The sequence below is a fragment of the Cervus canadensis genome, chromosome 4 (assembly GCF_019320065.1).
Source record: "Cervus canadensis isolate Bull #8, Minnesota chromosome 4, ASM1932006v1, whole genome shotgun sequence".
Lineage (NCBI taxonomy): Eukaryota > Metazoa > Chordata > Mammalia > Artiodactyla > Cervidae > Cervus > Cervus canadensis.
Genome location: NC_057389.1, coordinates 64,663,882 through 64,691,413, shown reverse-complemented (window position 1 = coordinate 64,691,413; position 27,532 = coordinate 64,663,882). Strand labels below are relative to the sequence as shown.

The 27,532-nt window shown below is 59.0% G+C and overlaps 3 protein-coding genes across 14 annotated transcripts; 1 reads left to right on the top strand and 2 right to left on the bottom strand.

Moving 5' to 3' along the window:
* Positions 1 to 78: 78 nt before the first annotated feature.
* On the bottom strand, positions 79 to 6,379 carry PCSK4 (proprotein convertase subtilisin/kexin type 4). Of its 5 annotated transcripts, none has more exons than XM_043464304.1 (15): positions 6,160 to 6,379; positions 5,797 to 5,901; positions 4,343 to 4,435; positions 4,141 to 4,269; positions 3,980 to 4,056; positions 3,795 to 3,883; positions 3,434 to 3,606; positions 3,128 to 3,340; positions 2,693 to 2,793; positions 2,511 to 2,614; positions 2,306 to 2,423; positions 1,823 to 2,032; positions 1,527 to 1,651; positions 1,067 to 1,189; positions 79 to 921 (listed from the first exon to the last, which is right to left on the bottom strand). In XM_043464304.1, exons 1-15 carry the CDS (start codon positions 6,352 to 6,354, stop codon positions 452 to 454), a joined length of 2,325 nt encoding a protein of 774 aa, XP_043320239.1. In that variant the 5' UTR covers positions 6,355 to 6,379; the 3' UTR covers positions 79 to 451. The 5 variants fall into 5 exon arrangements, with proteins under 5 accessions (XP_043320239.1, XP_043320240.1, XP_043320241.1 ...); XM_043464305.1 differs by having other exon boundaries at positions 1,823 to 2,029; XM_043464306.1 differs by having other exon boundaries at positions 4,141 to 4,233.
* A 1,250-nt stretch (positions 6,380 to 7,629) lies between these two features.
* REEP6 (receptor accessory protein 6) lies at positions 7,630 to 13,918 on the top strand. 5 transcript variants are annotated; one of them, XM_043465586.1, is made up of 6 exons: positions 7,949 to 8,024; positions 10,392 to 10,428; positions 11,142 to 11,235; positions 11,313 to 11,451; positions 11,657 to 11,825; positions 12,343 to 12,512. In XM_043465586.1, exons 2-6 carry the CDS (start codon positions 10,413 to 10,415, stop codon positions 12,378 to 12,380), a joined length of 456 nt encoding a protein of 151 aa, XP_043321521.1. In that variant the 5' UTR covers positions 7,949 to 8,024; positions 10,392 to 10,412; the 3' UTR covers positions 12,381 to 12,512. The 5 variants fall into 5 exon arrangements, with proteins under 5 accessions (XP_043321520.1, XP_043321522.1, XP_043321518.1 ...); XM_043465585.1 differs by lacking the exon at positions 10,392 to 10,428 and having other exon boundaries at positions 7,630 to 8,024; XM_043465587.1 differs by lacking the exons at positions 10,392 to 10,428; positions 12,343 to 12,512 and adding an exon at positions 12,023 to 12,166 and having other exon boundaries at positions 7,630 to 8,024.
* A 6,346-nt stretch (positions 13,919 to 20,264) lies between these two features.
* ADAMTSL5 (ADAMTS like 5) lies at positions 20,265 to 27,321 on the bottom strand. 4 transcript variants are annotated; one of them, XM_043465576.1, is made up of 13 exons: positions 27,093 to 27,321; positions 25,949 to 26,270; positions 25,487 to 25,559; positions 25,288 to 25,379; positions 24,995 to 25,055; positions 24,742 to 24,850; positions 23,284 to 23,411; positions 22,876 to 22,987; positions 22,463 to 22,549; positions 22,173 to 22,336; positions 21,772 to 21,886; positions 21,627 to 21,698; positions 20,265 to 21,280 (listed from the first exon to the last, which is right to left on the bottom strand). In XM_043465576.1, the coding sequence occupies exons 2-13, from the start codon at positions 26,002 to 26,004 to the stop codon at positions 20,979 to 20,981; spliced, it is 1,371 nt and encodes a 456-aa protein (XP_043321511.1). In that variant the 5' UTR covers positions 26,005 to 26,270; positions 27,093 to 27,321; the 3' UTR covers positions 20,265 to 20,978. The 4 variants fall into 4 exon arrangements, with proteins under 4 accessions (XP_043321511.1, XP_043321510.1, XP_043321513.1 ...); XM_043465575.1 differs by having other exon boundaries at positions 21,772 to 21,961; positions 27,093 to 27,247; XM_043465578.1 differs by having other exon boundaries at positions 20,265 to 21,272; positions 21,772 to 21,961; positions 27,093 to 27,247.
* Between the last annotated feature and the right edge of the window lie 211 nt (positions 27,322 to 27,532).

Below are 27,532 nucleotides of genomic sequence, written 5' to 3'. Positions count from 1 at the left end.
GAGTGTATGGGACACCCCCCGCCCCCAGCAATCACACCGTGGGGAAGAGAGTGGTACCCCAAGGACCCCACAGACTTGCACCTTCTATTCAACCTTTATTTGCAAATTCTGCGCAGAGGAGGAGGTGCCTGAGAGGAGACTCTGGACAGTGTCGTCTGCTCTGTCTCTCCCTCCCTCCACTCTTGGGACAGGGAAGGGATATCGGCCTCCCGCCTAGTTCCCCACCTCCCCACCCACACCACCCAAACTATGCAATGAGACTTCTCTCTCTCTCTCTCTTTGACCTTGACTTGCCAAGTCCGGGGTGCAGGATCCCACGTGGCCACCCCTGGCCTGTGCCTCCGAGGCTGCCAGGGCCTTCCCGGGGCAGGTTCCTATGGGGCGCCAGTCTGGACAGTAGGATGGGGGTGCCCACCAGGGCTCGAGCAGAGGTGCATGCTGGCTGTCCTTGTCAGCCGGTTCTGAGTTCCAGCCTGCTGCGGGGTCTGGAGTGGTGACTGGAGTGGTCCCCTGTCCTAGGGGGTCCCATCCATGGCAGCAGGCAGCCCATGAGCAGAACATGGCAGAGGAGGGGGCTCCCAAATGCCATGGCCAGCAGGGACAGCACCACAGCCTGGGCTGGGCCATGGTGGCAGGGGCGGGCAGTTGCCATGGACTGGGAATGGCCCTCAGGGGGGTAGGGTCCCGAGCAAGAGCCCTGCTGCTCATCCAGCATGGACTGCGGAGGGCAGGCAGTGCAGTCCAGCGGGGAGCTGCCTCGGCAGGTGTAACAGGACGAGTGGCAGCTGGAGCAGACCTGCATGGCAGGCGCAGCTGAGCGCCCGGGTCCAGCGGTCACCGCCTGCTGGGTGTGGTTGAAGTATCTTGGCGGGCAGTAGGCGAGGCAAAGGTGGCCCAGGATGTAGGCGGGGCTGTGGCACTCTGCATGAGGGACAGACACGTCCATGGGGCTGTGAGGCTGAGACCTGCCACCCCAGCCTGCCCGCCCCTTCACCCCAGGCTGCACACGCACACTGCCCCTGCTGCCACCTCCCGGCAAATGGGCCATGCCACGCCGGGCACTCACCCTGGCACAGCCCCTCTGTGTCCCTCTGCACGCACGCGTTGCTGGTCACCTGGGGGCCAGAGGGCCGCGCCGTCATGTCCTCAGCCGTCCCATAGAGCAGCAGCGTGTAGCGGTACAGCGTCCCTGGGCAGGGGTTGTAGTGGGCATGGGGAGGAGGGGGAGAGGCTGTTGGCAGCCTGGTCCTGCCATTACAGGCCCCCCACCCTGCCACCCACACCCCATCCTGGAACCCTGGACACAGACGGTGCAGAGTTGCTCAGTACCCTCTGTGGGCTCGGAACCAGACACCTGCTGTGTGCTGGTAAGTGAGCACCTACTTCGTGCCAGTCCTGCCTGCTCAGTCTCTCCCAGGAGACCAGTGGGAGCCCTGTGAGGTAGGGGGGCAGCTAAAGAGGCCACGGGCTCCAGTCTGCAAGGTGGGTAGGGGTGGAGCCCCAGCCAGCACCCAGCTGGACCTCACCTGTGTTGAAATAGTAGCCCTTGTTCTCCAGGCCCAGGATCCACAAGCCCCGTGGGTCTTCGTCCCAGAAGTGGGTGGACATGAAGATCCAGTTGTTGTAGCCTTGACTGCTGACGTCAAAGGGTCTGGGACAGACAGGTGAGGGGGGGTTCATAACCAGAGTCCTGACCGGCACGGCCAATGTGGACAGGGCTGGGGTCCAGCTTGCCTGACCCCAGGGTGCTCAGGCTCCTCTACATGGGGGCACCCAGAAAGGAGGGAGAGTTTGCACCTAGGGCCAGCCTCTGCCCCTGCACCTGATGGCCACGAGGGTGGAGCGGGTGCCCATGGGGCTGGTGAGGGAGATCTCCAGGTCCCCACGGCGGCTGTAGGACAGGGACAGCTGCACCTGCACGTGCTCCAGCGAACGGATGGAGTTGGCGTCGCCGGCGCAGGCCGACACATTCTTCCTCACGCGCATGACTGGCAGGATGGGGCTGGGGGCCAGGGCCTCTCCTGCTGGCCTGCTGGTGGGGGGCCAGGCAGAGTTTGGGCTCAGATCCTGAAGCCTACCCTCCCTCTCCTTGTTCAGACGGGCACACCTCCCTGTGTCCACTCCCCAGGTAGCAATGGGAGGTGTAGGGAGAAGGCAGGTACAGAAGCAGGTGGAGGAGGGCTGGGGGAGGTGGCAGGTGGGGGGAGGGAGAGATGGGCGAGATGGCAGGAGGGAGAACAGCTGTGGGGAGGTAGGCACAAAGGCTGAGGATGCAGGCATCCTGCAGGCAGAGGGGCGCGCTCACGTGCGGGTATGCACGATATGAATGACACATTTCTTCTGGGGCTGCGTAGGCAGCCAAGAGCGAGCCATGCCCACCAGCAGCGCAGCGTCCAGCAGCCCGTAGCCATAGTGGTGGCTCACTGCAGGGGGAGGGGCCGGCGGTCATGGCCCTGTGCGTGAGGTGGCCCCCCCCCCCAACCCCCCACCCCCGTTGGGCCCTGCCACACCTCGGCGCCCAGCGCCGTTGGTCCTCCAGTCCTCCGCCTGCAGCTGCGCGGGCCTGGACGCTCGGACCACCAAATGCTGCATGTCCCTCCATGTCAAGAGTGGGCTGCAAGTGGGCAAGGGTGGGTGAGCCAGGGCCACGCTGTGCGGCACGGGCAGCTGGCGGGACCCCACCGTCACCTACTTGGCCTCCAGAGCCAGAGCGATCATGCCCGCTGCCAGTGGGGCAGAGGCCGAGGTCCCCGTGTGCTTGTCCGTGCACTGATGGTGCAGGTCTGTGGTGACCTGGGGGGCACAGACAAGGGCTTGAGACCAGTGCCCGTAGAAACCCCACCCTGCTTCAAAAGTCCCAAGGGCTTCAATGAAGAGGCGCCGCAGAGCACAACAGTAGGCCTGGGGCACTGAGGAGGGCCGCCTGGGAGACAGGAGGGCGCATGAAGGGGTGCCAACCCATGGTCTGGGACCCCACTCTGTGTCCGGTGCCAACAGGGCAGCCCTGGGAGGAGGTCAGGTGGGGAACAGGAGGGAAGGCGAGAGACAGGCGTCTGGGTGGGGCAGGCAGAGGCAGGAGGCCTTGGGAGTCTGGCCGTGGGAGGGTGCAGGGGGCGGGGGAGCTCACGATCTGAGGGTCCGTGGCGACGCCGCTGCTGTAGGTGGTGGTGAGTGTGGAGGCGCAGGCCTCGCTGTACCAGGGCACATGGCCTTGCTGGGTGGTGCTGCCCACCGAGAGTGTGTGGATGCTGTTGGTGTAGCCGTCGCAGTTACAGTTGTCATAGTGCAGGCCTCCATTGCCTGACGCCCAGATGAAGAGGGTGCCCAGCCCGCCTCGGCCCTGCAGGAAGGGACCAGCACAGAGGCGGGAGTTGGGGTGGAGCGGGAGCCTTGTGTGTAGGCCCCAGGCCCACCATGCCTTGTACCCACTCACCTTGGTCACGCCACGCCTGAAGGCTTCTCGGGTGAGGATGCCTGGGCCGTCCACCGTGCGGCCGTCGTCCTCGGGGCCCCAGCTGGCGCTGTAGATGTGGATGTGCTGTGGCTGCAGGCTCAGTGACTGGGCCTCAATCACGTCGGTGATGGTGCCATCCAGCATGCGCACACCTGCATGGGCGGCAGCTGCGGCCTCGCTGGACACCCTGCCTGTGCCCCATGTTCTCCCCGCCTGGGGGTGAAGGTGTCGACGATGGGGGGTGCTCAGTTCTCCTCCACCCTGGGCCTGGCACCCTGGCACCACTGCTCAGCAGCAAGGGCGTGAGGCCAGGAGGCTCCCCACCCCCCAGCCTGAGTACCTCCGATGCGGGTGTTGTAGGCGACGCCCGCACCACAGAACCTGTTATTTGCCATTGCCGCCACTTCCCCGGCACAGCGGGTCCCATGCCTGGCACCAGGGCAGAGACAGGAGCCCATCACATCCCCCTGGCTCCTCGTAGGGAACCAGGGTCTGCCCCCACACTCCTGGGAATGCCAGGCTTACCGGTTCTCATCGCTGGGTGTGTATCGAGGTTGGGGGTCTGGGTCATAGTCATTGAAGTCATAGCTGGCCAGGGGATCCTGGGGGAAGGGGGTGGAGACATGAGGGGGCTCCCACCAGCTGGAAGACATGAGGCAGCCCCCACCCCAGCCCTGCAGGCTCACGTAGTTGGCCCAGAGGTCTGGGTGATCTTTCTCGATGCCGTCATCCAGGACGGAGACCACGACGCCCTGGCCCGACAGCCCCTGGCTCCAGACCTGCAGGATGTTCAGGTCTGACTGCATCTCATTGTTCTGTGCAAGGTGGGGTCAGGGTCAGGAGGGCTCTGACATGGCCAGGCCCCACTGCCCGGCCCGGCCAGCTCACCATGTACCACTGCTTGGAGAACCAGGGGTCCGTGGGCACCACCAGGGAGCGTTTCACCCGCCTCTGCAGTGTCTGCTGTTGGAACCACTGCACCTGGTGGTGGGTGGGGGGCAGAGGAGACCACACTGTGGGAGGGACTGGACCTATGAGCAGCCCGCCCTACTCCCAGCTTCCTGTCCTCACACCAGGATGCTTCAGAGGGCCCTGCCTCTTAGCCCTTCTGCAGATTCCAGGCCAAGAGGCCAAAATCTGCTTCCAGGGTTTGGGCAGGCCTCTTCCTGGGTCTGCTGGGGTGGGGGGAAGAGGTGTGTGGGGGCTGAGGGTTAGGAGGTTGTGTGTCTGGGCTGTCACCTCCTTGTCCCATGGAGGTGATATAGGATGGAGCCAGGGACCTGTGTTTGCTGGGGCTGCTCTAGGAGGTTCCCGTGTGCCTGAGGCTCTGCCTTGGGAGGACGCTGAAATCCTCAGAGCACCCATCCCCAAGGGACCCCCACACATGTGGTAGTTGCTGCCCAGGGTCACTGTGGCTCACTCTGCCTTTGTCCACATTCTAGAATCCCTCTCCCCAAGACACGTCCATCTCCCCTTGCAGCATCCATTTCTCTCAACCACACTCTTCTGGGTGCAGGACACACCTGTATGGCCATACCCACCTCCTGCCTGGTCCTCTAGCTGCCCTGTCCCCACCACCTCTCTGCAACTCACTCTAGGCATGCTGCAGCATCACTGTCTATGAACCTTCCTGCCCCACTCTCTCTGAGGCCCGAGAGGCCCCCTGCCTGTCTGGCCCCCACCAGCCTTCCTCTGCTGCAACCACAGTGGCTGCTGCACCCAGGGCCTTTGCACATGCCCTTTTGCCTGCCTCGGGCCACTCTTCCTCAGGCCTTTACCCTTACCCCCCTTTTCCTTGTTCTACTCCCACCCCCTGCCCAAACTAGCTCATGTTCCCCCTCCTACCCCTATCTCAGCAATCAGGTCCATCTTCTGCCCATTTGCTCAGCTCCAGACATGGAAGCTGCCCCTGAATTTTTCTCTGCCCCCCACACCCAACCCATCAGCCAGATCTGGCCTCTATCAAGACCACATCTCCAACCAGCCTCTTCTCTTGGTAACAGTGCTCCTGGCGGGTTTCAGATTGACTCTTGCCAGTCAGCCCCCCAGGCCATCCTCTTTATACCTGGGGACCTTGATGTTTCTGGGTGAGATACAGGAGAGAAGGGGGATGACAAGAAACGCTGACAGGGCACCAGGCCATGGGGTGAGTGCTGCACTCACACATGATCTGTTGCTCTCCACAGATCTTCCCCATCTGGCTCCCGACTGTAGACTAGGGAGCCAAATCCATACCAAGACTCAGAGAGAGCTGGTGACTTGCCCAAGGTCACACAGCCACTCATTACAATTATAAGAATAATAGGAGGTGGTGGAAACCTTTGAGGGAAGGCCAGGCTCACCTTAGGGTCTTTCTTTAGGCGCAGGCGGTGGCCCCAGTGCGGGGTGAGGGACTGCTGGACCACGCCCCGGTGCCGCAGATGGAAATACTGCCCGTCAGGGAAAATCTGGGAATGAAGGGGAGCATGGCTGAGACCTGGTTCCCCTGATGGAGCTCTTCTCAGGCTGAGGCCAGTCCCTTTCTTACATCTTCCCCCAACCAGGTGGCCTCTCGGGGTCCCAGAATCTGAAGTTAAACAAAGTAGGGGTGAGCTGGGGGTCTTTGATATATGGGGAACGAGGGGGCCCCTCCCATCTGCAGAGATCTGGGGTCGTCCCCTTCTTACATCTTCCCGCCTCCTCCCGTCAATCTGGGTCCCGCCCACCTGCCCAAAGTTGACGAAGCCGAATTTACGCGCCAGGCGATCGACCTCCTGGTAACCCTGGGACACCCGCACTGCCCAGCTGCTGACATAGATGGGGGCCCGGGCCGAGGCCCACCCCACAGCCATGGGGCCAACGAGCGCCAGGCCCAGGGCCAAGGTCAGGTGCAGACAGAGCGCAGTACGGGCGGGCCGCATGGCGGCGGGGGCGGGGCCGGGGCGGGGCCTCAAAAAGCCCCTCCTCCTGGCCAAACCGCCGAGACGGCCCAAGCGCCCGCCCCGCCCCCGGCGCCATAGCAACCCCTGAAAAGCTTCAACTCCCAAGGAGCCTTGCGGTTCCCCCAATGGAAGGGCGCAAAGCTCTAATAGAAGTGTGGGGGAGACACATGCCCAGACCGGTCTTCTGTAGACTCAAACCCTCTGGAGCTTCAGTCTCCTCGTTTGTACAATGACCCGCAATTCTTTTGACCTAGAGGAGCGAGTTCATTGTTGCTATAATTGACTCCGCCCCATATTGGCCCCGCCGACTCCATATACACCCCTACCCCTAGAATAAGCCTTACCTCCTTCCTAATCCAACCAGAATTGCGCTTTTGAATAAACCCCGCCTCCTACATTTAGCCCCATGTTCTTGGGCTCCAAAATCACTGCAGATGGTGACTGCAGCCATGAAATTAAAAGACGCTTCCTCCTTGGAAGAAAAGCTATGACCAACCTAGACAGCATATTAAAAAGCAGAGACATTACTTTGCTGACAAAGGTCCATCTAGTCAAAGCTATGGTTTTTCCAGTAGTCATGTGTGGATGTGAGAGTTGGACTATAAAGAAAGCTGAGCGCCAAAGAATTACGCTTTTGAACTGTAGTATTGGAGAAGACTCCTGAGAGTCCCTTGGACTTCAAGGAGATCAAACCAGGCAGTCCTAAAGGAAATCGGACCTGAGTATTCTTTGAAAGGACTGATGCTGAAGCTGAAACTCCAATACTTTGGCAACCTGATGCAAAGAACTGACTCGCTGGAAAAGACCCTGATGCTGGAAAAGATTGAAGGCAGGAGAAGGGGATGACAGAGGATGAGATGGTTGGATGGCATCACTGACTCGATGGACATGAGTTTGAGTAAGCTCCGGGATTTGGTGATGGACAGGGGGGCCTGGCGTGCTGAAGTCCATGGGGTCGCAAAGTCGGACACGACTGAGCGACTGAACTGAACTGAAGCACCGCTTTTCCGATTCCCTCCCTCCTCCTTTATGTTCAGCCCCACTTCCTCTGTTTTCCCTAATAAACATCTTCTTGTTTCTCCAATCAGCTCTGAACTTTCTCCAGCCCCGCCCACCAGCTCCACCTCCCCAGCACTCTTCTCTCCGCCCCCAGCTCCACCCACAACCGCTCAGCCAATAATCCCCCAGCCATGACCCCGCCCCTCCAATCAGCTACGTCCCCCTCCCGCTCAGCCAATCGGTGCCCTCAGTCACCGCGCCCCGCCCCCTTCCTCCAAAGTCGCGGCTGCGGCTGCCGCGGCCCTCCAGAGGGCAATGCGGCGGAGGAGACGGGGCAGGCCCCACCTCCTTTGTCCGCCCTGCCCTCCCATTGGCCAGAGCGGAGGGCAGGAGGCGGAAACCAGCCCGGGGGCGGAGACCCGCTCGGGAGTTGAGCGGTGCGGCTCGCGCCGAAGGAAGGCGGCGCGCAAGCAGTCTAGCCGGTGCACGGGGAGACGGTCAAGTTCAAGCTGCCAGTCCCGGGCGCCCAAGTGCCATGGACGGCCTGCGCCAGCGCTTCGAGCGCTTTCTGGAACAGAGGAACTTGGCCACCGAAGCGCTAGGGGCGCTCGAAGCCAAGACAGGTGTCGACAAGCGGTACTTGGCCACGGGTGAGCCGTCGTGGGCAGCGCTTGGGGCTGCCGCCCCATTTCGCCGACAGGCATAGTGAGGCCCTGGGCTCTCGGGGCCTCGGACCTCTCCCTTTCGGCCGCCCCGGCTGCGGGTTCCAACTCAGGCGGCGGGGCGCTCCCACAGTCCAGCGAGGAGACCGAGATCCTGGGGAGGGGTCGTGGACCAGGACCTTGGTTCTGGCCGCAGTCTCTTCTCGCCCCCTCCGTGAGACCTCAGTCGAGGACCAACCCCCTCTCGGCCCTGCAGCCGTCCTTTGCCCCCTCCTCCCTCCTGGCTCTGGGTGCCCTCCAGGCAGAAGTCCGGTTTTTCCGGTTGTTCTTCTGGTCCTGGGGGAGGAGAGGGCAGGTAGATAGCAATGCCCTGCTAGTCTCGCCACCCTCTTCCCAGATGGACTCCAGCCTGGAAGCAAGTGTAGAGAGCTTCCCGTTTTCCCAGGAGATGCTCTGGATGACCAGGAAGGGAAGGGTCACTCCCACCCCCCCTCCCGAGGTTTTCCTGCTAGAATCACCCCACCCCAAGCTCAACCCCTTGGTCTGCCCTCTCACTCTGCCCCCCTGAGCTGGATTGTTTGACTGCTGCGGTTGGCTTGCAGAAACGTTGGCTGGCGCCCGTGGATAGGGAGTCCAGTCACCCCTAATTGTCACTTCCATTCCAGTCCCTCCTCTGCCTTTCCTCCTCAGTGACCTTGGGTGGCTCCTGCCATTCTCTGAAACTGTCCAGTAAGTGCCCTTTAAGTGCCTCCCCTCTTTTTTGGTGCTTCAGACCCAACCCCCTTCTGCCACCTCTTCTGAGAAGCCCGCCTAGAATGAGTCTCAGGACAGTTAGTTTGGACACTGGGGGGGCGGCTCTGGGTGAGGACATGCCATGTTTTTTTAAGCACCTGTGTACAGATCCCGAGAGTCCACTTTCCTCCCGTTTCCCACCAGCTGGGGGATTGTCATGCCAGGCAGCCCAAGGAAGGATCCAAACCTGTCCCTCCAGGTTGCTGGTGCCCAACCCGGGTCAGCCCGGGACCTCCCCTGGGAGCAAGCCCTTTATCCCCTGCCTGGCTTTCCACATCCCTGTCACCAGTGGGTGGGGAATTTAGGTCATAGAGCACTGGGGAGGGGCCCATTGAGAGAGGCCTGCTGAGGAGACTGGGGGTCACAGGGCAGAAAAACGGCCCAGAGCAGCAGGGGCTGCATGGGAGGCTGCCCCTGCAATCTGCCCTGTCTAGAGCACCCCACTCCACCCCATCTGCTGCTGATCTCGGGGACCACCCCCGCCGATGCCCCAGGTCATCCTCCCGCTGCTGAGGCTGCAGAAATCCGGATTGAGGGAAGGGAGGCCCTACGAGAGCTACTGCTTCCCAAGTAGCAATCTCCAGGGAAGGGGTGCCACTCCCCCACCCCTGTTCCCAGATGTAGAAACCCTCAGGCCCCACTTGCCTGAGATCCTCTAAACCCTCCTCCCCTCCCAGCTACCAGAGGAGGAAACCCAGAGGAAGCAGTGAGCAGGCTGCCTAGAGCCAGCCATATATTCCCCCATTCCTCTCCTGATGCCAGACCCCGGGGATAAAGGCTAACACAGGTGGGGGGGGAGGGGGAAGGGAACTCTGCCCTCTGGTCCACTGGTGGCCTCTGTTTCTCTCTGCAGATAACAGCCTGGAGGTGGGGGAGGGATTGTAAGTGCTCCCAGAAGTCAGAGGCTCCCCAGGTGACCTAGTGTGAGCCTGACCCCCGCCGTACCCTGCCCCCCCAACCCGCTTCTGTTTCACCTGGCTGTTGAATGAGATAGAACAGGGGGAGGATAGAGCCCTGCATACAAGAAGAGCTTAATAAATGTAACGGCGACCATTCTGATTTCAGAGTGGCTAACACTCGTGGCTACCCCACCACCACCACAATGTCCTCTGAACCCTCATTGCTGAGAGTGTGTTTGGGCTACCATAGGGCTCACTGTGTAGGGAGGGGTCCCCTCTTTTGTCTTATTTAGTTACCCCCACACCAACCCTCAGAGACTGGGCCACTACTGCCCCACTGACAGATGAGGAAACTGAGGTTTCAAGCAAAGAGACACTCACTAGGGGTCTCATAGTGGGTGAGAGTTCTCCGTCTGAGGGACTCTCAATATGACCTTTTGCATCCTGCCACGAAGACAAGGGCCCCCCAGGGACACTGGACAGTATCTGGGACATCTGGTGGTCATGACTCTGGGTGTTCCTGCCATCAAGCAGGGGAGAAGGCAAGGATGCTGCTCCCTGCCCCACAGTGCCCAAGATCCCGCAAGAGTCAGCAGTAGCAAGGGGAAGAGACCCTTGACTAAGATCAAAGTTACAAACTCTGTTGCCTTTCTCCATTCTCCAGGAATCAAGTATTAACAACAGAATGGCCTCACTTTCAGGTTCTTCTCCCATTGTTGTTTTTGTTTAGTTGCTTAGCTGTGTCTTGGTCTTTGTGACCCCATGGACTGTAGCCCAACATGCTGCTCTGTCCATGGGATTTCCCAGGCAAGAATAGTGGAGTGGGTTCCTATTGACCCAGGGATCAAACCCATGTCTCTTACATATGCATTGTCAGGTGGGTTCTTTATCACCAGCGCCACCTGGGAAGCCTCTTCTCCCACTGAAAGTAGAGTGTTAGTCACTTAGTCCTGTCTAACTCTTTGCAACCCCATGGACCGTAACCCACCAGGCTCCTCTATCCATAGAATTCCTTGGTGATTCAGAGGGTAAAGAATCTGTCTTCTCCCATGACTTCTATTCAAATTCTAGCCCCTTCAGCTCAGTGACTCCTGTAGGACCTGGAGTGAGATGGTTATAATCGTAGAGATCCCATATTCATTCAATAAACACTGGGCAGGTACTTGGTACAGACCAATCCTGAGGTGCCCACCTGCCCTGGGTGATCTGGCAGTCCTGTGGGGGAGATGGACATATTAGGGCACTACAGACACAAGAGTCAGGGTTCAGAGCCATGATGGGGGTGCCCAGGTGCTACAGGGGCTGCCGAGGCTTCTGGGAGGCTTTATGGTGCAGGATGCGTGGGCCAGGCCCAGGGAACGCTGGGGTCCGGGCTCAGCAGGCGAAGCCCACGCCTACCCCCTTCTGTCTGCAGGAGCCGCCACTCTGCTAAGCCTGTATCTTCTGTTCGGGTACGGGGCTCCTCTGCTGTGCAGTCTCATCGGCTTTGCATACCCCGCATATGCTTCGTGAGTGCCTGCTGGGGCAGGGCCGGGGGTGCCGGGCACTCTCTGGGCAGCCTCTGACCCTGCCATGCCTCTCCCAGGATCAAAGCTATCGAGAGCCCAAACAAAGAGGACGACACTGTGTGGCTCACATACTGGGTGGTGTACGGCCTGTTCGGGCTAGCCGAATTCTTCAGCGATCTACTCCTGTCCTGGTTCCCTTTCTACTACGCGGGCAAGGTTGGCACCACCCGGGAAACACCACTCCATCCTGGGGGCGGGTACCCAAAGGAGTGTCTGATGGGGGAGGCCAGGCCCATCCCTAAGGGTCTCTGATGGGGGAGGCCAGGCCCATCTCTAAGGGTGTCTGATGGGGGAGGCCAGGCCTATTCCTAGGGGTGTCTGATGGAGGAGGCCCAGTGTGACTCCTGACCTCTGCCTGTAGTGCGCCTTCCTGTTGTTCTGCATGGCTCCCGGCCCCTGGAACGGGGCTCATATGCTGTACCATCGCATCATACGTCCTCTGTTTCTAAAGCATCACGAGGCCGTGGACAGCATCGTGAGCGACATCAGCGGGCGGGCCCTGGACGTGGCAGCCGGAATGACGAAGGACGGTGCGTGCGTGCAGGGCGAGTGGTGTCCGTATGCCTGGTCTCTGTCTCCCGGCTTCCCCAGCCCCACTTACCTTCACTGCAGCCTCCTGTCCTCCTGATTCTGTCTGGCCTCCGTCTGGCATCCCTGCTGCCTCTGACAGGCACTCCTCCTCCCCGTCTCACTGTCCACCTCTCTCTCCCACGCTCTCGGGAACCAGTCCTGCAGGCCTTGGCCCGCAGCCGGGCTCTCATCACCCCGGCAGCCACAGCAGCGGGCCCCTCACTGCCCTCGGAGTCGACTGTACGTAAGCACCCACCCCTGGAAGGGGGCTCCTAGACGTGTGTGAGTGCACATGCGTGTGTGTGAATGCCTGCACCTGCTTCTATCCCAGCCAGGGCTGGCTGCCGGTCCCTCAAGTGGGCCCCATGCCGGTCCTCAGTGGCCTGCGCCCAGGTGTTACTGGCCGAGCATGGCCCTCGGGCCCTCGGCACAGGCAGACCCGCCTCACTTACCCCTGGCGTGCTCTCTCCACAACAGGGCAAGTAAGCGTGACCCGGCTTCAGAAGGCCGAGTAAAACCCCCAGCCAGCCCGAACGCGGACGCACTGGACCGTGAAACAGAGGATGTGCCACAGCACAGGTCGTCTGCGGATTCCTCCGCCGACTCACCAGCCGAGCCCACCACCAGCCCCTCGTTCCCCACCAAGCCCGCCCTCAGGAGTTCTACCAGCCTGGGCCAGGCCCAGGCTCAGGCCGCAGCTGCCACCACGGCCACCGGCACGCAGCCGCCTGGCAAGCACCGGGGTGGTCTCCGATCTCAAGCCAACTCTTCCAGCCAGACCCAGGCCCCCGGGCAGCAGCGCGCCCGGCCCTCCACCACTTCCTCAGGCCCTTCCCAGGGGCCCTCAGGCTCCACACCTCGGCCCAGCACCACCTCCAGCCAGGGCCCCGCCCTTGGGCAGTCTCCCAGTGGCACCACCACCCCCACGCAGCCCCCCAACGAGACCCCCAACGGGCCAGATGCCTCCGCCCCCAAGTCCAGCAGACGGCACCAGAAACGGCCCACGACAAAGGCCACCAGCAGCACCTCGGTGCCAGAGCTCCCCGCTTCCGGCCAGCCTGAGTCCTCCCCAGAGTACAGCTCAGAGTCCACCACTGAGGTCACCTACAGCTGGCCTGACTACAGACACAGGCTCCGCTGCCTGCAGCACTGCTGGCGGATGAAGCACCTGGCCTGCTAAGGAGGGCTCAGTAAAGCTCTCTGGACCAGCCTCGTCTCCCCTGTCTGTCCTCCGGCTCTGGGGAGGGGCTTCCTGGGGGCGGGTGCTGGGCCAGCCCCACTTTACAGATGAGAAGACCAAGGCTCAGAATGGAGGTCTCACCAAGTGGCTGAGATGGACTCTGAGCCCATATCCTTAAGCTTTCTCTCCCCTCCTTCAGGAGCTCTCAGGCCTGTTCACCACAATCTCCTCCTTGTTTGGCCACACCAGGCAGCATGGGGGATCTTTGTTCCCTGACCAGGAATTGAACCCGTGCTCCCTGCAGTGGAAGCAAAGGAAGTCCCCTTCTTTGAAAACTCTTCCAGAGGAGCCAGCTAAAAGCAACAGTCCCACCTCACAAGAATCTGAGTTCAAGCTCTTTATTTGGGAGGGAACCCAGGAGGAGCCTATAGAAAGAGATCGAAGTGGGAGAAGAAAGAGGCCGAGAAGGCGGGGGTGGCTAAACCTAGCACACCTGCTGGCACCTGGCGCTCTGTCCCCTGTCGAAAGCATACCTGAGATTTTTCCTGCCCAGGAGCCAAGAGAGCTGGGCAGGATCCACCACCCTGCTGGTCACTGGGGAAGTAGTGGCCATTCACTCCAGCCAGCGCCCCCTGCAGGCACCTCTGGGCCAGGGCCAGGCTTGCAGTTGTTCAGTGGCTAGTGAAGTGAAAATGGCTCAGTCATGTCCACCTCTTTGTGACCCCCATGGACTGTCGCCTGCCAGGCTTCTCTGCCCATGGAATTCTCTAGGCCAGTATACTGAAGTGGGTAGCTGTTCCCTTCTCCAGGGGATCTTCCCAATCCAGGGATTGAACCCAGGCCTCCCACACTGCAGGCGATTCTTTACCATCTGAGCCACCAGGGAAGCCCTGTTCAGTGACTAAGTTGTGTCCAACTCTTTGTGACCCCCATGGACTGCAGCATACCAGGCTTCCCCGTCCTTCACCATCTCCTGGAGTTTGCTCAAACTCATGTCCATTGAGTCAGTGATGCTGTCTAATCATCTCTTGCTCTGACGCCCCCTTCTCCTCCTGCCTTCAATCTTTCCCAGCATCAGGGTCTTTTCCAATGAGTCAGCTCTTTGCATCCGGTAGCCAAAATATTGGAGCTTCAGCATCAGTTCTTCCAATGAATATTCAGGGTTGATTTCCTTTAGAAATGACTGGTTGGATCTCCTTGCAGTCCAAGGGGCTCTCAAGAGTCTTCTCCAGCACCACAATTGTGAGAGCATTCATTTTTTTGTGCTCAACCTTCTTTATGGTCCAACTCTCACATCCGTACATGACTACTAGGAAAACCATAGCTTTGACTGTATAGACCTTTGCCAGCAGAGTGATGTCTACGTTTTAATATACTGTCTAGGTTTATCATGGCTTTCCTTCCAAAGAGCAAGCATCTTTTAATACCATGGCTGCAGCCACTGTCCACAGTGATTTTGGAGCTCAAGAAAATAAAATTTGTCAGTGATTCCACTTTTTCCTCTTCTATTTGCCATGAAGTGATGGGACCAGATGCCACCAGGCAACCTTCAGCAGAGAGGCCGGGAGGCTGGCTGTGGACGTCTGCCTGGCCTCCTAGGAAATTGGGGGGCGGGAGCTGGGTAAGCAGGGACAGGACCCTCTACAACCTGCCTTTGGTTTCCTCTGTGAGGCCAGCGCCACCCTGATCATAAAAACAGGCAGAGACAGGTCAGGTAAGGAAGGTGATGTGCCTGTTGTGTGGATATAGGTGCAAACACATCTGAGCAAAAAGTAGCAAATCCAATCCAACCAGAGAGAAAGCCAGGACACCCTCCTTCTCCCACTTGTTAAAGTTCACATCCCTGGAAGCACAGCCTGAGTCGGAAGGTAGGGGGTGAGGGGAGCTGAGTGAGGCAGTGGTCTCAGGGGAGCCCCTGGAGCAGTTATTGCCTCCTTCTCATGAAAACTGTCTGTGATGGACAAGCCACCACCAACTGGGGACAGACTGGGCCTATAAGGAGGGAGAGGGATGATGTGTCCTGGGATTGCAGGGGGCTTCCCTGGTGATCTCCCACAAGGCGGCTGCAGCCACAGATGGAAGGACCATGGTGTCCCTCACAGTTTGCCCCCCACCAGAGCTCTGCACACCCCTGATTCTGGTCAGTCACACTTCTGGTGCAAGAGGAGTGTTAGGAGGAGAAACCAGGGACCCTAGTAGGGCGGTGGCTCCACGGCCAGCTCAGTGGTTCCCAACAGGGGATGCTCCTGTCCCAGGGCCACTGAGCCACGTCTGGAGATATTTGTTTGGCCATGCTACAAGGCTTGTGGGATCTCAGTTCCGCGGCCAGGGATGAAACCTGCCCCCTTGGCAGTAGATTTGTCTTTGTATGACAGCAAGTATCTCCCTGGAGATGCCCTCGAGGTTACGGCCCCCTTCTTGGGAGTGGGCTGGAGTCAGTGACCGACAGCTGTAGGGGCACAAAACATGGGCCCCTGGGCTCCTGGTGGGGTTGATTCAAGGTGGGGTACCTGCTTCAGGGGCTCCCCTGAGACCACCACATCGCTCAGCTTCCCCCGCTCCCCACCTTCTGACTCAGGCTGTGCTTCCAAGGACCTGAATTTTGAATGGCTGGGAGAGGGAGGGTGTTCTGTTTTTCTCTAACCAATACACCGCCAAGGAACTTCCCTGCAATCCCAGGACACATTATCCTCTTCCCTCTTGTCGGCCCAGTCTGCCTCCAGCTGGTGGGAGCTTCTCCACCACAGTTTTCACAAAAAGGAGGCAGTTCTGCACAGCCCCCAACCGGGCAGCCCTGAGTCCTCATCCTTGAGAATTTCAGCAAGGCAGGAGGAGGAGGCACGGCGTGAGAGCTACCAGTGAGCAGTGGGTCCAGTTCATTCAATCAACCTCTCAGCAAATGTTGAACACCTACTGTATGCCTGGCCTTGCTCCAGGAGCCAAAGGTAGAGTAACGACGCAGAGAAACTAAAACCCCTGCTCCTGAGAATTTGGGGAGGTCTCAGTTGACAGGATAAATGCATAACAGGTCAGAAAGAGTATCATGGGAGAATATACAGGGAGGAGCTACAGGGCTGGGGGCAGGAGCTGGAAGCATTGGAAAAATGCCTCTCTGTGGCAGTGATTTTATGTGTGTGGGGGGGGTGCCATGCAATGTGTCATGTGGGAGCTTAGTTCCCCGACCAGGGATTGAACCTGTGCCCCCTACAGTGGAAGCGCAGAGTCTTAGCCACTGGACTATGAGAGAAGTCCCTGGAAGTGACTTTTGAGTAGAGACATGAAGAAAGTGAGGGCACAAGTTTTGTGAACATGGGGCAGGAGTGGGTCAGGCATGGGGGATGTGCAAAGGCCCTGAGGCAGGACCATGCTTGGTGGGTTAGAGGGAGAGCAGAGAGACCCATGTGCCTGGAACCGCGAGAGCCAGGGCAAGACAGGAGGTGGGTCTGGGGGCTGGGCCATGCAGGTCCCTGGAAGGTGTGGTGAGGACTTTGGCTTTTACTAGAGGGTGTTGGATTTGTTGGGAGGAAGGGATGAAGGCTAATTATTAATGAACCCCCACCCTACTGAGAAGTCCATGTTGGCTCTAGGGATGCAGATCTTATTATCTGCTTATCACTGGCCCAGGTGTTTGAGTTGGCGGTGTGACCTGGGTCTGGGGCAGGAGACGGGGCCTTGGCTCGCTCTGCACCTGGCCTTGCCCTGCCCCCCATGCCCCTTGAAGTTTGTCTCTGGGCCTTGCCTCTGCCACCACCCCATCAGCTCATCTGAGAGTACAGGTGAGCGGATACACACCTGTCTCCCAGGTGGAAGCACTGACATTTATTTAGCTCTTCAGACTTGTTTTTAATTTAAATGTATGGAAAAGTATAACCAGCAACTTTTGCTGGGGGCAAATAACACAACAGGACAGGCCCCACCCAGTCACTTCCCACCCAGGGAGCCCCCACCCTGCCGCGGTCCCCACTGTCATTGATGGTCACTTGCATCATGTCCATGATATCTTCTATCCCCTCCTGTCTGACTCAGACTCGCCCTGCTGCCGCGGGGAGTGACCTGGGTGTCATTCTTTGTCATTGGAGAGCATGTCATTTTGTGGAAAGGCCAGAGAATGATCTGGTCCCCTGATGACAGGCATTAAAGTTGTTTCCAGTCAGGGCTATTGTGACGACAGCTGCTCAGAACATTCTAGAAGCAGCCTTTGGTGAGTGGCGCTATCGACTCTCTTATCTGTCAGAGACTGCAGGGTGTGGGGTGGAGCTTCTGAGTCTCAGGGGCTGCTGCCACCAGTTACCACCAGTGAGGCAGCTTGGGACAACCAGAATTCTCCCTTTCACCATCTGGAGGCTGGAAGTCCAAGATCAAGGTGTCACTGGCCTGTGCTTCCTCTAGATGCCCCAGCGGAGGGTCCTTCCTCCCTCTTCCAGCTTCTGGGAGTCCCCAGACATCCCTGGTCTTGTGGCCACCTCCCTTGGTTCTCTGCCACTGTCTTCACACGGGTATCTTCTCTTTCTGTGCCTCCTCAAGGCGATTGGTTGTTGGATTTAGGGTTCACCCAGGTACTCCTTTGAGACCCTCAATTACATCACAAAGACCCTTTCCCCAAAGGTCCTGTTCACAGATTCTAGAGGGTAGGACACGAACATGATAATTCAACCTTGTACACGAGCATTACTTCAACTGTAGCAGAAATAGCCAAACTGTTTTCTCAGGTGGTCACACCATCCTAACCCCCATGCCCTCAACTAATGTGGGTGTGAGACAGTTCGGGGGTTGGGGGCAGCCCTTCAGCTGGATGTGTGTCCTCCTATGGGCCAGCCAGATGGTACAGGGTCAGTGAGAGAGAAGTACAGCCAACAAGAGGCGTGATCTCTGCAGAGAATTCAAAACAGTAAGAAAAGCATCATACCCCCTTCCCCACAGCTGGCATGCTGCAAGATTGCCGAATACAATCTTTTTGTGGGGGGGAGGATGAATTAGCTGTTGTGATTACTACAGTTTTATTAACAGGAACGCAAGTTCCAAACTTGCCTGTTTTCATTCTTTGTGTGCTCAGTCGTGTCCAACTCTTTGTGGCCCCCTGGACTGTAGCCCACCAGGCTCCTCTGCCCATGGAATTTTTCAGGCAAGAATACTGGGGTGCGGTGCCATTTCCTTTTCCAGGGGATCTTCCCAACCCAGGGATAGAACCTGCATCTCTTACATCTCCTGCACTTGCAGCTGCCTTCTTTACCATTAGCACCACCTGGGAAGCCCCATAATAGCTCCTTATTTGTCTCAAATCTGCTAGATGAAGTCCAGATAGCTTCAATATTAGCCTCAAAATATTACTAGGAAGTTTAAGTCCCAAGAACTTAGCTTTAAGTGACACAGAACCAAAGACCAAGGAGTTGTTATTGTTTAGTCATTAAGTCATGTCTGACTTTCCGTGACCCCACACACTGTAGCCTCCCCAGCTCCTCTGTCCCTCGGATTTCCCAGGCAAGAATGCTGGAGTGGGTTATCATTTCCTTCTCCAGTTTTCACCCTTTATCCTTTAATAAACATTGCCTCCTGCGGGAAGTCCATTTGAAGAATTCCCAGCACAGGAGGCTTGAGTGGACTCAGTTGTGCATGCCTCCCTGGAGAGGGAGTTTCCGTCTGTAAGCACCTGTGGTCCCTCCGGGCAGCGATCCAGTCACTAACCCAAGTGGACCCAGTCAATAATAAACCCGAGGATGGTAAAGACTCAAAGAAACAGATCTTGAGTCACTCATTTCCTTTGTTGCATGTAACCACCTGGCCTTTTTTATTCATGTTTAAAAGGAAAGAGTCAAAGCGGTGTGGAACTTTTGCTGGGCAAGCGCTAATGCTAGTTTGGATCAACGTTGCTGATTCGAGTATCTTTAAAATTGCAATGTGTTCTCTCTTTAAATGGCTCCATCGATCCCTGGTTACATGGTCATTTCCGGAAACAACGTTGCCGCCTGAAAGAGTGGCTTCGGGAAGTCGCGGCTGGTGGGGTCACAGGCCATGCCGTCTGCTAGTGAACCCTGCACTGGCGTCTTTCTCCCCCCACCCCCAAACCACCCCGGGGCAGGCTCCTCGCCCTGGTCAACCGGTCCAGCTAGCTGGGGAGTAGATGGCAGCGCTAACCCGCAGAGCTCCGGGGAGGAGGAAGCCAGAGACTCAACTTCCCCGATCCATCCCCGCACTGCAATGAAGCAGAGGGGCCCATGTGGGCCTTTCGGGGACCCTTGGGGACTGCAGGTAACACCCGGAGCGCTGAATCCCTTCTTCCCCATCCTGCCTCCAGGGGGCGCGCGGGCACCACGCCTCCCTCCAGAGCTGCGACCCGCTCGGCCTCGCGGGGTTGGAGGGTGGGCGGTCCTGAGATTCTCCGGCTTCATCACTTTTTGCAGAATGAACAGGCGTGGGCTGCCCCAGGAGCTGCTGGTCCCAGGCGTACAGTAGGCGCTCAATAAATAGTCTTTGGAGGAACGCACGAGTGAACCGAAGGGGTAGGGCAGGAGTCCCAAAGGGTGTGGTTCCCATGGTCAGGGCTGAGTGGGGCTGAAAGGGTATGCACAGGTGGGGAAACTGAGGCCCAGAGAGCTGCAGGGCTTGACCGGAGGTCACCCACAAGGTCAAGGGTTGAGTCCACTGAGACCTGCATGACCTGAACCCCTTGCACACTCCCACCATCCTGCGCCCCAGAGGAAAACAACCACAGACGGTACAGATGAGCAGATTGTCTCATATGATGGCATGAGCCACCCCACTCAGGGTGGGGAGGCAGAAGGAGAGGTTTGTTTGCTGGTGCCCCGCAGACACTTCCAATCCACATGACCTAGGCCTACCCTCCTGGCTCTAGAGTCTATGAGGAGACCACATCCAGAACACATGAGGACAGGGCACAGGCTGAAGGTGGGGCACTGACCTGCCTACTCTGCTGGAGGGGTCCCCCCCCCGAATTGGCCTGAGAGGTATGTGTGGCCCCAAGGGGCATGGGAACAGGATTGGGACCTAAGAAACCCCCCACCTTCCCTTATCATCTATTTCCTGTCATCACCATCCTCCCAGGACCTCCCTCAGTCATGCTGGAGGGAGTTGGGGGCTGGAGCAGGAGGAGGAGGGGCAAAGTGCACATGATCACATGTGCACACGGGGGTTGGGGGGGGGCAGTGAGCATGATTGTGGATCTGACTACCAGCGCATTCCAAAGTGTCTGCGGCCAAGTGTGTGTAACTGGGCTTGTTTTTTTATTTTTTAAAAAAACAGCTCTTGTAAAAATTAAATAGGAATAAAAAAAGGGGTGAACAGGAGGGTTGCCTGGAGGAAAGCCCACCCCACCCTCAAATTGCTGAAGCTGTTAAGATTATCTGTGAACTTCCTGGTAGCAAGGGCAAAAGGGGAAATTGGTATGTTACAGTGCCTGGGTAGGCATGTTTTCTGGGGGTCTTGCCTGTTTGTGACAGTGTCTCTGAAAATATGAGAGTGCGTGTGTAAGTAGCAGCCTGAAAGGAGAGAGTGTCGGGGGTTAAACAGTGATGAACTTCCTGGTAGGCAGGACAAGAGGGAAAACCATTACCACGTCTCTTTAGGCATGTTTTCCTGGGACCAGGCTTGTGTGTGACAATGTCTCTGAGCACATGAGTGTGAAGCAAGGGGAATAAAAGCAGACACAAATTCTCTGGGTGTAGAACAGCTATGCATTTCCTGGCAGCCAAGGTGAGAGACGAAACCAGAATTAAAAGTCTGTTCATTGAGTCCTCACCAGTGTGGACCTGCTGGTGACAGTGGCTCTGAAGGTAGGGGTATCTGAGTGTGATGATGGGAGTCATAGAGCTGCAGGTGGAAGACAAACAGTTCCTAGCTCCCTGGAAGCTATGGAAAGAGGAGACATATGCTGACTTAGACTAGTCACCCATGTGTGGCCAAGGTCTTGTCTGGCGTCTCAGAGAGGGCAGTGCCGTGCAGCCAGGCGCACGCGACTGTCCTCGGCGGGGCTCCAGAGCCGGGCATAGCCAGCATGGGGGAGAAGCAGCCGGTCCTGGGTGCCATCAGGGCTAATGAGGCGCCGGGCAGCCAGCAGGTAGTCCCGATGGAGGGCCAGCGGGGGGCAAGGGCAGCGGCTTGGAGCCCACACGTACTCCAGGGCCCTCAGTGGGGAGCGGTTCTTGTAGATGAGCTGCACGCGCACCTCATAGCGGGTCTCCTGGGCCTGGCGGACGCGGCCCAGCACGTGGGCCTGGAACACTGTGGGTGGGACCATGCTGAGCCCTGCTGGACAGGGCCTGGGTCCCAACCATGTACCCATTGCAAAATGACAGAACTGGGGGTCAGGTGGGGCAATGGAGGCTCTTGGGGACTGTGGTCAGCTGTGGCCTGGGGTCAAGGTCAGCTTAGGGAACAATGAGGGGTCAGGAGTCAGATTAGGGCAAAGGATCAGATCAGGGAGTCAAATTAGGGTCAGAACGGGTCAAGTTGTAGTCAGGTCAAGGAGTGAAGGGTAAGGTTGGACCAGGGTTAGAGGTCAGCAGGACAGGGGTCAAGTTCAGGTCAATTGGGGGCCAGGTGAGGGATGGGGTCAGGGACCTCTCACCGAAGTCACTGCCGCAATAGTGGAGCAACCGGTGGGCACGACCGCGGGTGTCCGGGCAGGGTGGACAGGGCTCTGCAGGGGCAGTGCGGTCAGGGGTGCGGGCCTTGCCCCTGCTGGCCCCCCACCCAGGCTGTCCCCAGCTCACCTGGAGTGGGGATCGGGGTCCTTGGAGGGATGACAGTGGGGGACTCAAGGGGCTGAGGGTCTACCTCCCGAGGCTGAGGCTGCCGCGGGGACCAGCCCAAGACCTGAGCCTGCGCCTGGAAGGGGCCATAGCGCTCCCGAGGGAGCCAGAACTCGAATTCAATGCCTGGGTTGGGCTCCTGCAGGAGGACCTGGGGCGGGGGCGGGGGCGGGGCGGGGAGAGTGTTACACACTAGGGAACTGCACTAGGACCTGATGGCCGGCCACTCCCCCCACGCACACTCTACCCAGCCTCCTCCCTCTGACCGGTAGTCCCCAGCCTTCCCCCTCTGACCACTGCTCCCCCCCAGATTCTTTGACCCCATCCCCAACGCCCAGCCGCCCTCTCAGGCCCACCCCCACCTGCAGGAGCAGGTCTTCGGAGGTGGGCCCGGCGGCGCGCAGTGTCTCCTCCGGCCCTGTGGCGCGGGTGTAAATCACGCGGGTGCCCGCTGCCTCGTAGGTCCCGGCCGGGCTGACCGCCCAGTTCCCGTTGAGCACGTAGCGCCCGTCTCCCCCCATCAGCGCTGCAAGAGAAGGGTCAGCCCGGGCTCCCTAGAAATGACCTTGCCCACCTCCCCGACCCTGCCATCTCCCTCCCCGCGGGATTCGGGCTGCCAGCGCGGCGCCTCCTCCCTCGGACCCTGCGATACCCAGGTGGTTCCGGCTCCGGTGGGCGGCGCGGATGTGTCTGGCGCCCTCGGGGATCAGGGTCACGTTCCAGTACCCAGCGAAGGCACCTGGGCGGGAGGGAAGGAAGGTGTTGGGGAGCAGCTAGGGTGTATTTGAAGGATGGTTTGAGGGTTAAGTGAGATGCTGCGGTAAGGAGATTAGCCAAGGCCCTGGTCCTCCGAAGACCAGTACTAACAGATGGGTTGGAGTTAGGATTATTACCACCGTTTAAGTGCGGAAGCAAAAGAGTTAAACCCATGTCTGTTCAGGGAAGGGCGGAATAATCTGGCAAAGACCAATCAGAATGATGGGGGGGCGGAGACTGTCCAATCAGCGCGGCACATTAAGGACAAAAAGGGCTCTGGGAGAACTCGAGGACGGGGCAGGCGGTCACCGGCGTCGCGGAACACGCGCTGTACGAAGAGGCACGAGTCGTTGGCGCCGCCGCAGCGGCCGCAGCGGTCTTCGCGGGCGTCGGAGCCCAGCAAACCGTCACAGCCGGCACTCTAAAGGGGTGGGGTGGATACGCGCGCCGTCAGACGGTCCCCGCTCGCCTAGGCCATCAAAGGGGCGGGACCCTGGAAGAAGGCTGAATCAAGAACTAAAAGGATGGAGCCTTGGGGGCAGGTCCTCGTGGGAGGAAGCTGGGGATGGAGTCTAGTGATAGATGGGGCAGGGGAGGGCGTGGACTTGATATGCCCAGGTTTGGAGGCGTGGTATGGAGGGAAGAGGCGGGGTGGAATTTAGGGGGGCGGGGCCTTGTTGGAAATGGGCGGGGTGGGGCGGGGCCTGGAATCCTCACGAGGCAGCGGCCAGCCACGCAGAGTCCCTGGGCGCCCGGACTGCAGGGGGTACCGTCCAGCACGCGACCGAAGCTGTGATAGAAGTCGTGCCCCGCGGCTAGGCAGTTGAGGTCGCACTGGTTGGGTGCTGGGGATGCGAGAAGTCGGCGGGCGTGTGGGGGGATTTATATTTGAATTCCAGCTCCCTCCTTGCCAGTCTTCCCCAGGCAGCCATCCCCTTGGGCATATGAGGCTCAGAGACTCAGCCAAAGCCACAAATGGAGGCTGAGGCAGAGCACGGACTAGACCTTAGGCATTCTGCTTCCTGCTCCCTGGGATTGTCCCAGACTCATATACTGGGCCAGAATGTATTCATTCGTTCATTCATTCATTCATGTTAAGTCCTAGTACTAGGGACCCATTATTAACGTCATCTGAAGAAGGAAATGGCAACCCATTCCAGTATTCTTGCCTGGAAAATTCCATGGACAGAGGAGCCTGGCTGGCGGGCTACAGTCCATGGGGCTGCAAAGAGTCAGACACGACTGAGCATGCACACACAATATCAACGTCATTACCTAGTCTTCACTCATTCTTTAATATATTCATTCCACAAACAGTCATCAAGCACATTTCCCAGACAATGTTCTAGGCTCTGGGTAGAGTGGTGGGCAGAACTCATTCAGCACTTGGACCCTGCACCCAGCAGGTGCTCAATAAAAAGTATTTACTCAGTGCTGAGCCCTGCATATCCTGAGTATGTTGCTGTCCCTCCCTGGGACTCTGTTTCCCCCTCTGCCTGGCAGCGGGGCACAATGGATAGTCTGATCACACCCACAGGCTCACAGCCCCGATCCCTGCCCCCTCACCCCACCCCCGCTCAAACTCCCTCCATCTCCCAACTTCCTGAGGCTGGCTGGCAGACCCTGCCTGGAATGGAGCCTAAGCTGGCCCTGGCGGGCCTCTGTGGGGGTGAGATCATGGCAAGTTTCCTCCAATTCTTAGGGTGAAGGGAAAAAAAAAAACCCATGAGGTTGACGGTTGGAACTTTCTCCATTCCAGGATTTTCTTATCTGTGTCTACCCCCACCGTGGCGTCTGAAGCTGCCTGTTTCCCTTAAATCTGGAGGCGCGCTGCCCTGGGCACACAGTTATATAACTCGCTATTTTCAGCTCAACAACATTTCCTGCTACTGGTATAAGTTTGAGAACTCTTGGCCTCTGGATACAGCTCCCAGTAAATCCTCAGCTTGGTGTTCAACCCTGTGCAGAATAGACCCTTCCTCCTTCTGCCCCTGCTTCACAACTCCCACATGCTTTCTCGGCTTCACTTCACCAACTCCTACATATCCTGCAAAGCCCCAGTGCTAATGCCCCCTTCTTGCAACCCTCCAAGTTCCTCTTCCTTTTTAGAAGCTAACTTTTTCTGGCCAGTTTTGAGTTGTTCCCTCTGGACTAACAGGAGGCTGGGCTACTCACCACCATAGAAGGGCACCCATTGGTAGGTCTTCTGGGTGCCTAGGATGGGGTGGCCATTGTAGAGGGCACATTGGAGGTCTCGAAATGGCATGGCCCCTGGGGGACAGTCCTGGGGACAGAGATGGGTGCAGCAGAGGCTGGGACAGCCCCTAGAGCACCTGGTATGGTGGTAAGCATATTTGGGGGCTTGAGCAGGGAAGCAGGAGGGCTTCGGGGAGAACCGAGTTTAAGAGATGGGGTGGGTAGTACATACAGGCTGCTGGCAGAGGCGGTACTCATGGGTGTCCCCCCAGCACAGTTCTTCCCTTGGAAACCTATGAGGAGCAAGGGGGCCAGACTTGTCAGCCCCTCCGGGAACCCCCTTCCCCAAAACCAGCCTGCCCATCAGTCTACCCTCGCCAACCCCACCCACATTCCAGCTGGATCAGTGGGATTAAAAGTCACAGCATGTGTGGGCAGGCCAAGGGTGCGGCCAGGGGCTGGGCTGGGCTGGCAGGAGAGGAGGGGCAAGGACCCCCCTCCCATTCCACTGGGCAGCCTCCTCACCGGATACATCTCCGGCTGCGCACTGAGAGCCCTCGCCCGCAAGAGCTGGAACAGCGACTCCAGGAACCCCATGGCGTCCACTCACCTGGACCCTACTTGGGGAGAGAGAGTCACAGTCAGCCTGGACGGGAGGCTGGCTAATCCCATGCGGCAGCCGCGTCCCCATCCCTGCTGCCCCAGGGCCTATGTCCCCTTTTACCTGAGCGTTGCCCTCCAAACCACAATTCAGGAAGGTCCACAGCAGAAGCAAGAGGTTCCAGAGGGAGCGGGGTCTGGGGGGGCAGAGGGTGCATGGAAGTGGGGGTGCCAGCAGGCCAGGGGTTGAACCCCAGCTCTACCCCGACTGTCTGATTTCAGACAGTAACTCAACCTCTCTGAGCTTCCCTTCTCATCTCTGAAAAATGAAGTCATAATAGAGCCCACCTAATAGAAAAGTTTTGAGGGCTCCGTCAAATTAGGTGAGAAAAATGGGAGGCACAGAGCCTGGTATGGGGAAGGAAAACATAAAAATTATTATTATTGGTTGTTTATTGTCATGATGCACACAGTAGGTGCTTATTTAGTGTCTCATCATGGAAAGAATCATTCATTTCAGGGATGTGCACGGGTCTCTCTAGGGTCCTAGGTCCTTCCCCACTCTCCCCACCATCTTTGCACTTACCTTCTGGTATAGCCGGGGGCCAGGTGCTCCTCTTTCTCTGGCCTCAGTTTCCCCATTTGTGTAATGGGGACCAGCTCAGTTCTGTCCAGTATTCTATGAGACCTTGCAGAGGGTGTGGCTGGTGGGAGCTGGAGCTGGTGCCCGGCAGAGGCACCCCCTCACAGGCAGGCCCCCAGCCTCCAGGGCTCCCTCAGCTCCCAGATGTGAGACAGCAGGGAGCTCCTGGATGGGGTAAGGGGCAGGGAGGGGTGACCTGGCCCTGGTCCAGTGGGTGCCTCATGGCCTCATGTGCGGAGGGTGTGGGATGGAGCCCCCGAGCTGCCTGCAAGAGGGAAAGGGGCGGCCAGTAAGGATGATGGAGGGAAGACGGAGGCAGCTGCGTGGGGGTAGGGGAGGGGGTGGCAGAGAGACTTTGCCTCCTTGGGCCTCAGTTTCCTTATTTGTCAGGGAAGGATGGAGTCATTTGTCATCCCCACCCTCCACATGACCACAGTACTGGATGAGGAAGGGGAGGGAAGCAGCCACCTAGTGAGTCCTTTCTCGGGCCAGGGCCATGGCACCCGGCAGCCAGCAGTGCCCAGAGGACACACAGGACGTTGGAGGCCTGCAGCCTGGAGGTCCTGGCGCTGGGTGGGGCAGGCCAGCCCACTAGACCACCCTGAGCCCGTTTCCCTGGTTATCCAGTTCTCCTGGCTCAGAAACACTGAGGAACTGGGCGGGGGGGGCAACCCCGGGGTGGGACCCCGTCTGATCAGAGCCCTGTGACTCGCTGCATCTCTAAACCCCAGCCCTGGCTGGCTTAGGCAGCAGGAAAAAGTCCGGGCTGGGGAGCAGAGGGAGGGGGAGGGGGCTGGCCCTTCTGACAACTGCTTCCCACTTAGCACTGGCTTGTTGCGGTGGGAGGGTCTAGGTGATGGAACATGAGGGGCCAGAAGGACCACCGTTCCCACTCTCCAGGGTTCCCTACCCGAGGAGTCGCACGGTGGGTACAATCTCAGGGCATCCACGCCTCCGGGCCTCAGTTTCCCCAGGAGGAAGTGGCTTCCTCCCACCCTATGGATGGCTGCCTCATCCCCCAACCCCAGCTTTGGGTGGGGGAGAAGACGCTGGCCGCGATAGTGGGGGGATAGAAAGAGGGACTTACCGGCTACGCAAAGCCCAGGCGGCTCGTCCTGGCTCCCCGGGCGGCCCCTGGGCGAGCGGAAGCGGCGGGGCCCGCGAGGAGGGGCGGGGGGAGCCCGGCGCGGCCCCTCCCACCCGGCCTCCCAGGGCGCGCCCCGGCCGGGGTCCGGAGGGGCTGCGGCGCCGTGCGCCCCCGCGCGGCCGTTGCGCGCCCGGGCACCGATCTGCGGCAGGGGACTGCCCTGCACGAGCAGTGCCCCCCCCACTCCCCCCCGGGGCTGCGGCCTGGTGTCCGACCGTCCGCGTCCCGGTGACCTTGGGAAGCCCAGGGCGGGGGAGCCACGCGGGGACTGACCCCCACCTCGGGGCTGCTATTCCGGGCGCCACGCTCAGGGCCCGGGAATGTGCGCACACCGAGGGCGCCCTGCTGCGGCTCCTGGAGGGCGCTGCCCTCTCTCCACC

What these genes read in the sequence shown, in the direction of transcription:
- ADAMTSL5 (XM_043465575.1), bottom strand. Translation starts at nt 26,004, where the DNA reads ATGGGGAAACTGAGGCCAGAGAAAGAGGAGCACCTGGCCCCCGGCTAT. An exon ending in GTTTGGAGGGCAACGCTCAG is followed by an intron (nt 25,380 to 25,486) that starts GTAAAAGGGGAC and finishes CTCCCCAAGTAG; the next exon opens with GGTCCAGGTGAGTGGACGCC. An exon ending in ACCGCCTCTGCCAGCAGCCT is followed by an intron (nt 24,851 to 24,994) that starts GTATGTACTACC and finishes CTCTGTCCCCAG; the next exon opens with GACTGTCCCCCAGGGGCCAT.
- PCSK4 (XM_043464304.1), bottom strand. Translation starts at nt 6,354, where the DNA reads ATGCGGCCCGCCCGTACTGCGCTCTGTCTGCACCTGACCTTGGCCCTG. An exon ending in CAGACCTCTGGGCCAACTAC is followed by an intron (nt 4,057 to 4,140) that starts GTGAGCCTGCAG and finishes CCCTTCCCCCAG; the next exon opens with GATCCCCTGGCCAGCTATGA. An exon ending in CAACGGCGCTGGGCGCCGAG is followed by an intron (nt 2,424 to 2,510) that starts GTGTGGCAGGGC and finishes CTCCCCCTGCAG; the next exon opens with TGAGCCACCACTATGGCTAC.
- REEP6 (XM_043465583.1), top strand. Translation starts at nt 7,690, where the DNA reads ATGCGGCGGAGGAGACGGGGCAGGCCCCACCTCCTTTGTCCGCCCTGC. An exon ending in CAGAATGGCCTCACTTTCAG is followed by an intron (nt 10,429 to 11,312) that starts GTTCTTCTCCCA and finishes TGCCTCTCCCAG; the next exon opens with GATCAAAGCTATCGAGAGCC. An exon ending in AGCCGGAATGACGAAGGACG is followed by an intron (nt 11,826 to 12,342) that starts GTGCGTGCGTGC and finishes TCTCCACAACAG; the next exon opens with GGCAAGTAAGCGTGACCCGG.